The 10,390-nt window shown below is 50.8% G+C and overlaps 1 protein-coding gene and 1 pseudogene across 1 annotated transcript; both read right to left on the reverse strand.

Moving 5' to 3' along the window:
• Window positions 1-953: 953 nt before the first annotated feature.
• On the reverse strand, window positions 954-2,476 carry NPPB (natriuretic peptide B). Its single transcript, XM_007083807.2, has 3 exons — window positions 2,197-2,476; window positions 1,705-1,960; window positions 954-1,126 (listed from the first exon to the last, which is right to left on the reverse strand). Exons 1-3 carry the CDS (start codon window positions 2,305-2,307, stop codon window positions 1,110-1,112), a joined length of 384 nt encoding a protein of 127 aa, XP_007083869.1. The 5' UTR covers window positions 2,308-2,476; the 3' UTR covers window positions 954-1,109.
• Window positions 2,477-8,495: 6,019 nt separating this feature from the next.
• LOC102968858 lies at window positions 8,496-10,167 on the reverse strand (annotated as a pseudogene).
• Window positions 10,168-10,390: the final 223 nt, after the last annotated feature.

Genomic DNA, 10,390 nt, shown 5'->3' on the forward strand with positions numbered 1-10,390 from the left:
GCAAAGGAGTGTGGCCCGGGATGCTCGAGAGGCAGGGCGCTTGGGAAGGGGGGACCGTGGGGTACAGGGCAGCGTACCAGCAGGACTCCCTGCTGAATAAGACAACCCAGTATGACTCTGGTGGTTGTTTCCTTTTCGGCCCTAGAGATGAGAGGTTTCTCTCTCTGAGGCAGAGAGGAAGTAAAGATGTGGAGCCCCCGGAAAAGGGGCACCCTAAATGCTGGGCCTTTTGTCAGACACTTTTAAACCTGGGATGGGGAAATGAAAATGCTATTGAACTCAGGGCTTTAAAGGAAACAATCACCAGGGAGAATGTCTCCGATGGCAGAATTCCAGACAGAGGGAAAGCTAGTGAGCAAACACTGACCCACACTCCCGTGTTGCGTGAACGTCTCAGGGCCCATCTGCACTCCCAGGGAGAAACTGCCAGCTTTGAAAAGCAGTTTCTGCAAAGTGTCTTGAGTGCTTGAGGTATTTGTAGACATTTCAGAACAAGAAAAACCCTTCAGGAGAAGCAGGGCACCCCTACTCCTACCTGACCAGCTCTGATGCCTTCTCCCCACCCCACCATTAGGACACTTTTAGAACCTTCAGGAAAACAAAGGCTTTGGGTTTTTTGGTGTGTGGGTTTTGTTTTTTTTTTAATGATGTATTTCTTCTAATGCACTAAGACGAATCAGTTTCTTTTCTTTAACATTTTTTAAGTTTATTTATTTATTTTGAGAGAGAGAGAGAGAGAGAGAAGGAGGAGCAGAGAGAGAGGGAGAGAGCGAGAATTCCAAGCAGGCTCTGCACTATAAACGCAGAGCCCGACAACGGAGCTTGAACTCACGAACTATGAGATCATGACCCAAGCTGAAACCAAGATCCGGAAGGAAGCTCCACCAACTGAGCCACCCAGGCGCCCCAGGACAAATCAGTTGCGAAAGAAGAAGATAAAATGTTGACTTTATTTCACCGTGGAAAATGTGTGCTCGGAGATAAGAATCATCTTATATAAAACAATCACAATAAATAAATAAATAAAAATAAATAAATAAGAATTGCTTCGAAGGGGCTCAGGGAGTTGATGAAGAATCAGACGCAGATGTCTGCACCGGCACTTCCTCTTAATGCCTTCTCAGCACTGTGTGGGGGGGGAGAAAGGGTGATGACGGCGTCAGGTGGGAAACTGAGGCAGGATCTGAGCTTCCCCACACTGGGTGTGATCCCTGCCACCACCACCCCCACCCCCATCCTCGGCTGATCTGGGTGTTTGAGGCTTTAGAATGATCCCTCTCTCTGGACCTCAGTCTCCTCATCTGTAAACTGGAAATTATTGCTGCCCCGGTGATCCCGTCCTCTGCCTTTGAGGCTATAGACAGGCTGGGGGAAACCAGGAGGAAAACGTTTAGGAGTCTTTCTGCTCCAAGGAGATGCAGCCAGAGAATGACTGGATTCCATCCTAAGGCGACTCTGCCCCTTTTGGTCAGCGAGGCAAGAGAAGCTGGTAGGGACTCGTGGACATAGTAACGAATGATGTCCACATTTAATATTTCTAGAAAGGTGCCCCTTGGCCCTAAGCACTGTCAGCAAGAGAGAGTAAAGCCCAAGTGTCTTCTTCTCAGAATGTGGTTCCCAGAGACAATAAACCCAGAAGTGGTTCCGATGGTGGGACCCATAGGAGTGGGGCAGGGGGATCAAGCTGGCAGGGAGGGGGCTTACCATTGCAGCCCAGGCCACTGAGGGAGCCAATCCGGTCCAGCCTCCGGCCAAAGCACCTTGAATCACGCATCATCTTGGAACTGCCTAGTCGTCTCAGGGCCGGGAGGACATTGTCACGGGGCGCAAGGACCCGCGCAGGGGGTTCCTCCTGGGCCTCCCAGGATTCTGCGGGGCTGTGGCCCTGCTGGAGGGGTCCCAGGGCCATCTGGGCTTCCTGCAGCTCTGAAACTGTGTCCCGCAGACCGTCCAGCAGCTCCTGCAATGCGTGGGGACAGCCCCAGCCTCAGCAACCGGCACCTGGCCAAACCGCCCTAGACGGAGCTGAGATGAACCAACCACCTTAGGTAGGGGTCCTGGCACCCAATCCGGTTGCTTTCTAATCCCTTATCACTAATTCGCTAGGGGGGCTGAAGACCTTTTGGGACAAGAGCTCAGGACCCGTTTAACTGCTGCTACCCACAGCAGCCTTTTCGCAGGCTGAAGCTCTCTCACCTGTATTGCGGGGCCGGGGCCGCCCAGCGGGTGGGAGCGACCTCCTAGAGGCGACAGGTGCAAGAACAGGAGGAGCAGGAGGGCCCGGAGCAGCGCCGTCTTGGGGTCCATGTCACCGGAGAGAAAGAGATCGTTGCCGCTGCCGCTGCGCTGTCTTCCGGGTCACGTCTCACCTCCTAGAGGCCGGCGGACGCTCTCCCGGATCCTAGGACAACCTCGGCCTTTTATCCCGGGCCTGGGGTTATCTCTGATTTATCGGCCGCATTCCGGCACGCTGAGCTCAGGGCGGGGGAATGTACCCCTCCGCGCCTGCGACCATACTCGCTGGGGGTGGATGCTGGGGAGAGCAGGCCTTGTATAGCAATGGGCCCGGCCGGGGGGCGGGAGCGCGCGGGGGACACCAACAGGTCCTTCGCCTCGCGCTGCCTCCTTTCCTGCAAAACTCCCAGGGCCTCTCCTCCCCACCCCCAACCATTCTCGGAGAAGGCAGACACAACTCCAGCGTTCCGAGGCCCCACGACGCAAGTGCGGGGCGCACGGGGTGACTCAGAGCCAGAACAGTCCCAGCCAACCCCCCGCCACCGGAGCGCGTCTTCCCTCCCCTCGCCTGCCTGTAACTCGGCACGGGCTCTGCTCTCTGCACCCTGCGCCGCTGCGGGTCTTCAGGGCACCCTGACCGCTGTCCGTGGTTCTGATGGTTCTGAGCAAACTCAACCAAGAGGTCTCGCTCTCCTCAACCCAGGTCTGGCCGGAAAGACAAGCATGCAGCAGGGACCTTTGAGACCCCTCCCCACCCTCTCACAACTGCCTGCACTAGGATGCTAATTCTCCAGTATCATCTGATTAAAAGCCTGGGTATGACAAGGAACTTCTGGAATGCTGACCCCGCTTCCATCCCTTAAACGGTAGAACTGATTTGGCTGGAATTTTGAGAGGCAAGGCCCAGAGATGAAGTCATCCAGGAATGCCTTCTATCAAACCTCCTCCAGGTGCCAACACTTCCTCTCCCCCACCAAGCCAACACGTGACGGAAAAAAGCAAGGATGACTGGAAGATGGTTATCTATTTGGTGGGACACTACAGGTATGAGGAGTGCCCCTCCCCAGTGCCTCCCTCATCTGACCATCCGTGACCTAATTCCCATTAGCAGATGGTCTGGACCTCCCATCTGTGATTGCAAATGAGGCTGCAAGGAAAAATGGCCCTGGGAAGAGACACAGCAGATTAACCACCCCCCCCCCAAAGCGTACATGACTGATGTCACCACCCCTTCCAGATGCCTTGTGTTGACAAGCAGCACGATGAGAGAATGGGGTATGGGTGATGGAAAAAAGGCAGCAAGGGGCAGAAGCAGTGACCTCTAAACAAATCTTACCTTCAAAAAATAGCATCTGCCAGATATGTGAGAAAAATACTGTTTATTGTTTTTCATTTTTTAAATGAGGGAACAGGGGGACCTGGGTGGGTCAGTCGGTTAAGCATCCGACTTGATTCGGCTCAGGTCATGATCTCACAGTTTGTGGGTTCGAGCCCTGCGTCAGGCTCTACTCTGAATCCCTGCTTAGGATTCTCTCTCTCTCTCTCTGCCTCTCCCCTGTTTGTGCTCTATAAACAAACAAACAAACAAACATACTTATTTTTTTTAAAAAGTGAGGAAACAGAGCTCAGAGGAATTAATATGCTTTCTTAGTTAATGACTAGGAAAGCTTGGGTTCCAACCCAGGCAGTCTGATTCCAGACCTGACCCTCTTAATCACCACCAGGGTGATTGCAAGGGGTTTCTACTAAAAGAAAAAGTAGATTAATTTATTGTCATTTCCAAAGGTAGAGAAAGCTGTGCCATGAGGGATGTGTAAGTTGGTGGCTGTGTGCAAGAAAAAGGATGTAAAGTGTGGCTAAGATGACCATTTTACAGATGAAGATGGGGGGACAAGGGGTAAGAGCTCCATAAAGATGCCAGTCCTGGGAAGATTCTGGGGGCCGGAGTGTGTGCGTGTGTGTGTGTGTGTGTGTGTGTGTGTACATACACCATAGGAAGAATATCCAGAGATTAGTGAAAGTGAAAGAGAAAACAAAATCCAGTCAAGTGGCAGAGCTGAGTCAGAGGGTCAGAGGCTGCTGAGAATGTAGAGTCCCTCATGCTGACGTTAGAAGTAAAGAGTTGGGGGGGCGCCTGGGTGGCTCAGTCGGTTAAGCGTCCGACTTCAGCTCAGGTCATGATCTCACGGTCCGTGAGTTCGAGCCCCGCGTCGGGCTCTGTGCTGACAGCTCAGAGCCTGGAGCCTGTTTCGGATTCTGTGTCTCCCTCTCTCTGACCACCCCTCCCACCCCGTTCATGCTCTGTCTCTCTCTGTCTCAAAAATAAATAAACGTTAAAAAAAAAAAAAAAAAGAAGTAAAGAGTTGGAAGCAAGACAGAGTCCATCAACCAGCATCTATCAAGAAATGACCCGGGGCGCCCGGGTGGCTCAGTCGGTTAAGCATCTGACTTCAGCTCAGGTCATGATCTCTCAGTTCATGAGTTCGAGCCCCGCGTCGGGCTCTGTGCTGGCAGCTCAGAGCCTGGAGCCTGCTTCAGATTCTGTGTCTCCCTCTCTCTCTGCCCCTCCCCCACTTGTACTCTGTCTCTGTCTCTGTCTCTCTCAAAAATAAATAAAATGTTAAAAAAAAAAAAGAAATGACCCTGCATGTAACCTGAGCCTCACTTTGCTCTTCTGCAAAATGGACACATACTCTCTCCTTTCAAGGACTACAAGAGAGAAAATGAAGTCTGTGAAAAGCCCAGGGCATCATGGGAAGAGACAAAGAATTAGGAATACAATTTCCCTGAAGGAGATAGTGATCTCACTGGGAGAAGAGTCAGGCCAGGGAAACAATTAAGTGCTAAGCACTCTGACGGAGCCTCCACCTGCCCCGGGGTGGGCCAGGAGGATTGTAGAGGAGATTTTAGGGAAGACACAGGACTGGATACATCCTTCAGGACCTTCTGTCCAGTGAAGAACAATGTATTATCAATCAGCTGTCACACCAGATCATCCCCACGAACACTTATGCGCACCCCCTGTGTGCCACACATCTTCCACTCCTATTAAGTGGAGCTTGTACCACTATGTCACAGCATTACTGTACAAGGGTTAAATGAGATGGTATATGTTGTAGACTGCACAATTTTCCCCAAAGATGTCCATGTCCCAGTCTCCAGAAACTGTGAATATATTGCTTAATATGGCAAAGGAGGCTTTGTCTATGTGATTAAAGATCTGGAGGTAGAAAGATTATCCTGGATTATGGGGGGGTGGCTAATATAATCACAAGGGTCTTTATAAGAGGGAAGCAGGAGGATCAGGGTCAGAGAGAGAAAAATGGAAGGATGGAAATGGAGATCAGGTATGAGAGAAGATTCTACACTACAACTGGCATCTTTGAAGATGGAGGAAGAAGCCATGAGCGCAATTGGCCTCTAGAAGCAAGAAAAAGCACAAAAATGGTTTCTTCCCTAGAGCTTCCAGAAGGAACACAGGCCTGCCTGCCAGCACCTTGAGTTTAGCCCATTGAAACATACTTCAGGCTTCTGATCTCCAGAACTGTAGGGAAATAAATTTGTTATTTTAAGGCACTAAGTTCGCAGCAATTTGTTTCAATGGTAATGTGCGATTAATCCAGTATACGCAAAATGCCGAGCATAATGCCTGGTACTTAATAAGCTTCCGTAAAGGTGGTTGTGGTGGCAATGTTGGTTCTTACCAGTGTCAAACCTTAGGTGCTAGGTGCTGGCTACAGAGAAAGAAAGAAGCCCCTTAATTCATTCAACAAGCCTTTATTGAACGTGTGGGGTCTCCGTGGTCTGGAGCCCGGACTCTGAAATCAGACTGCCTAGATTCAACAGCACCTCAACCTTTTGCTACTTATGGGATCTCAGGCAAGTTACCGCGCATCTCTTCATCTTTTCTCATGTCTGTGTTACATGGTTGTCATGAGGAGGGATGAGACTGTGCAGGCAAAACTAAGCTTTCTGCTAGGAAGTGGGAACACAGAATGAACGAGACAAGCTCTGCTCTTGGGGAATGCACAGTGCAGGGAGAAAGATGCAGTCACAGACTCCCCAGGGTGGTGTGGCCACCGACACTGGACAGTCCTGGGTGTGCTCTGTAAGCACAGCAGGAAGACTCAGTTGAAGGGGGAGCTTCCCGAAGAAGTTATTACTGAGCTAAGGCTTTGAAGGATTAGAGAGAATTATCCACGGGGGTGCCTGGGTGGCTCAGTCGGTTAAGCGTCCGACTTCAGCTCAGGTCATGATCTCGCGGTTTGTGGGTTCGAGCCCCGCGTCGGGCTCTGTGCTGTCAGCTTGGAGCCTGGAGCCCACTTCTCCCTCTCTCTCTCTCTCTGCCCCTCCCCTGCTCATGCTCTGTCTCTCTCTCTGTCTCAAAAAATAAATAAAAACATTAAAAAACAAAAGAAAGAATTATCCATTAGAAGGAAGATGAGGAGGGCATTCTGGGCAGAGCTGAGGGCTGCTTAACTGACCAACTACCACCTCTAGTCTCTTAGTGTGGGCTGCCTTATAGCAAAATACCATAGACTGGGTGGTTTATAAGCAACAGAAATGTATTTCTCATGATTCTAGAAGTTGGAAAGTCCAAGATCAAGACTAGTAGATTCCATGTCGGGTGAGAGCCCTCTTACTGGTTCGTAAGCACCGTCTTTGCCCTATAACCTCAACTGGCAGAAGGGACAGATGAGCTCTCTGGAGTCTCTTTTAAAAGGGCAGTAATCCCATTGTGAGGGCTCCACCCCCACGACCTAATCACCTTCCAAAGGTCCCACCTCCTAACCCTCTCACATTGGGGAAATAGGTTTCAACAAATGAATTTGTGGGGGAGGGGACACAGACACTCAATCTATAGCATCTAGGCTCTTGTCAGAAGGGAGAAGACGCAGACAAGGAAAGGTTTGGGGCAAATGTGCTAAACTACTTCTCCTCAGCTCCCCTCTGACTCTGACCTCCAGCCCTGGGCAGCCAGAAAGGGCAGCACAATGAGAGCACCGACCTCCGGGGAAAGGGGAAGGAGGAAGCAAGGCACACTGTCCAGGGGGTCCACAGGTGGTAAGTCTCTGCCTGCTGTTGTCTCATGGTGTGGCTTTTATGCACGTCATTTCTCTGCTCTGGGACTCTGTTCCCCCTTGTGTAGAATGAAGGAATGAAATGAAGATTTCTCACAGGTGCAAAAGCCCTGTGAGAGTCAGCTGCCCCTCGTTCATGGTTAGGTCTGCTCGCCGGCTCCCAGCCCCTGCTGGTATCTGCATCTTCTGTGACTCTTTACGCTTTCTCCAAAGGCCAGAAAATGTCTGCAGAAGAGCCATCAGATCCTTCACAGCTGTGGCATCAATGCAGGTGTGCGTGTGTGTGTGTGTGTGTGTGTGTGTGTGTGTGTTGGGGGTGCTTTGGAAACCAGCATGAGTTCGTGAGTGTGCAGCTCTTCTTTGCTGTGAAGCGAATCTCTAAACTGATGGTTATCAGAGGGAAGGCTGAGATCAGTAGCCTGGAAGAAAATAGCTCTTAATTCTTCCCATCCCGTGTCCAGCCTCACCAGCAGCATCTGAGCGTAATTTCTATCTCTATAGAAATGACATTTCTCGGGGCACCTGGGTGGCTCAGTCGGTTGAGCGTCCGACTTCGGCTCAGGTCATGATCTCGCGGTCCGTGAGTTCGAGCCCCGCGTCGGGCTCTGGGCTGACGGCTCAGAGCCTGGAGCCTGCTTCCGATTCTGTGTCTCCCTCTCTCTCTGCCCCTCCCCCATTCATGCTCTGTCTCTCTCTGTCTCAAAAATAAATAAACATTAAAAAAATTAAAAAAAAAAAAGAAAGAAATGACATTTCTCATTTCTATAACCTCATAAGGGAAAAGAGTTCTGAAAGGGTCGCCTTATCCTTCCCACCACCTCCAGGAAGGACTTCACCATATTGTCCCTCTAGCTGACATCCCGGTGAGATCATTAGAGCTCCTGGCCCCGGAAATGCCCAAAGTTAATCTACTTCAGCCTTTGCAGTTATATGAGCCAGTAAATCTGCCCCCCCCACCTTTGTGCCTAGACCAATTTAAGTTCGATTTCTGTCACTTCCACCCCAAATCTTCCTGACACAGTCCCCAAAAGAAATTGCACACCTTTTTCTTAGAAAAGTTTCTTGAGAACAAGGTATCACAGCCCTTAGTAACAGCCCAAAGTCTGGAGCCTTTGCAAACAAAATTGCTGGGCACTGTCTAATTTTTTTTTTCTGGTTTACTGCAGAACTTTATTTTCCTCACGCGATGATGTAGCGCTGGGGCCTAAAGTTCTCACGTGACAGTAGAACACCAAAATTTATCGTCATCTCTTGAAGAATTGAGAATTGCATACAAAAACCTTACATAAATTAAAAGGAGGAATAAATGTACAGGTGTAAATGCAAACCATTTTTCAACTCAGGGCAAGTAACACCCCACGGCATTCTGGCAGGAAAACACCAGTTAAGAAAGCAAAGTGGAGGGGCGCCTGGGGGGCTCAGTCGGTTAAGCATCTGACTCTTGATCTCGGCCCAGGTCATGATCTCACAGCTTGTGAGATCGAGCCCCGCATTGGGTTTTGTGCTGTCAGACCGGAGCCTGCTTGGGATTCTCTCTTTCTCTCTCAATCTCTCTTTCTCTGTCCATGCCCTGCTTGTGTGCGCTCTCTCTCTCTCTCTCTCTCAAAATAAATAAAGTTTAAAAAAAAAAAAAGAAAGGAAAGTAGACAGGGGGCACCTGGCTAGCTCAGACAGTGGAACATATGACACTAGACCTCGGGGTCGTGAGTTCAAGGCCCATATTGGCTGAAAGGATTACTTAAAAATAAAATCTAAAAAAAAAAAAAAAAAAAAAAAAAGAGGGGCGTCTGGGTGGCTCAGTTCGTTGCGTGTCTGACTTCGGCCCAGGTCATGACCTCGCGTTTCGTGAGTTCAAGCTCCACAATGGGCTCTGTGCTGACAGCTCAGAGCCTGGAGCCTGCTTCGGATTCTGTGTCTCCCTCTCTCTGCCCCTCCCCACCCCCTCAAAAATAAATAAACATTAAAAAAAATTTTTTTTTAATTTTTTTTTAACGTTTATTTATTTTTGAGACAGAGAGAGACAGAGCATGAACGGGGGAGGGTCAGAGAGAGAGGGAGACACAGAATCCGAAACAAGCTCCAGGCTCTGAGCCATCAGCACAGAGCCTGACGCGGGGCTTGAACTCACAAACCGCGAGATCATGACCTGAACCGAAGTCGGCCGCTTAACTGACTGAGCCACCCAGGCGCCCCTAAAAAAAAATTTTTTAAGAAAGAACGGAAGTGGGTCCTAAGGCTCAGACTTTCCCAGCCCCATCGGACCAGCAAGACGGAAACGACAACCAGATACGTGGTGGCCCCACCAGGCAGCACCGTGTCAGCGAAGAGGTCCTTCCGGATGTCAGTATCATGACAACTTCTTGATGGAGTTGAAGGAGGTCTCCAGGATTCCCCAGGAGGGAGGGCTGAAAGAGCGCCTCGGGGCAGCGCTGATGGTGATCCCCACCTGTGGGCAGCTCATTGCTTTTCTCCAGGGAGGAGGATGACAGGCTGCTGGCCAGCTCCCGCACCAAGTCCAAGGTGACATAGCACATCATCTCTGTGACGTCATACATGATTTCCCACTCGGCCACTGTGCTAAAGCTGTAGCCATGCTCCAAGAGGACGTTCGTGAGGTAATGCATCACGTCTTGGGCAGCCAGGTCCGGACGCAGGGTGGCCTGGGCAGGTGTGCAGTGTGGGTGACCCCATCTCCAGAGCCCAGGACAGCACCAGTGGTGCAGCCAAAGATCTACAGGGACAGCACGGCCTGGATGGCCACAACCACGGCAGAAGTGTTGACAGTCTCGAACAAGCATGGGCCGGACCAAGGAACAGCCAGTGCAGAGGCCCTACAGTGAATCTGGCACATTGGAGAATGGCTAACAGGCCAGCGCGGGGAGTGGAGGGAGTGATAAGAAATGGGCTCAGAGACGGGGCGCCTGGGGGGCTCAGTCAGTTAAGCATCTGACTCTTGATTTCGGTTCAGGTCATGATCTCACAGTCATGAGACTGAGACCCACGTCAGGCTCTGCGCTGACAGGGTGGAGCCTGCTTGGGCTTCCCTCTCTCTCCCTCTCTCTGTGCCCTTCCCC

This window comes from Panthera tigris, chromosome C1 (assembly GCF_018350195.1).
Source record: "Panthera tigris isolate Pti1 chromosome C1, P.tigris_Pti1_mat1.1, whole genome shotgun sequence".
Lineage (NCBI taxonomy): Eukaryota > Metazoa > Chordata > Mammalia > Carnivora > Felidae > Panthera > Panthera tigris.

What these genes read in the sequence shown, in the direction of transcription:
- NPPB (XM_007083807.2), bottom strand. Translation starts at nt 2,307, where the DNA reads ATGGACCCCAAGACGGCGCTGCTCCGGGCCCTCCTGCTCCTCCTGTTC. An exon ending in GCCCCGGCCCCGCAATACAG is followed by an intron (nt 1,961 to 2,196) that starts GTGAGAGAGCTT and finishes CACGCATTGCAG; the next exon opens with GAGCTGCTGGACGGTCTGCG.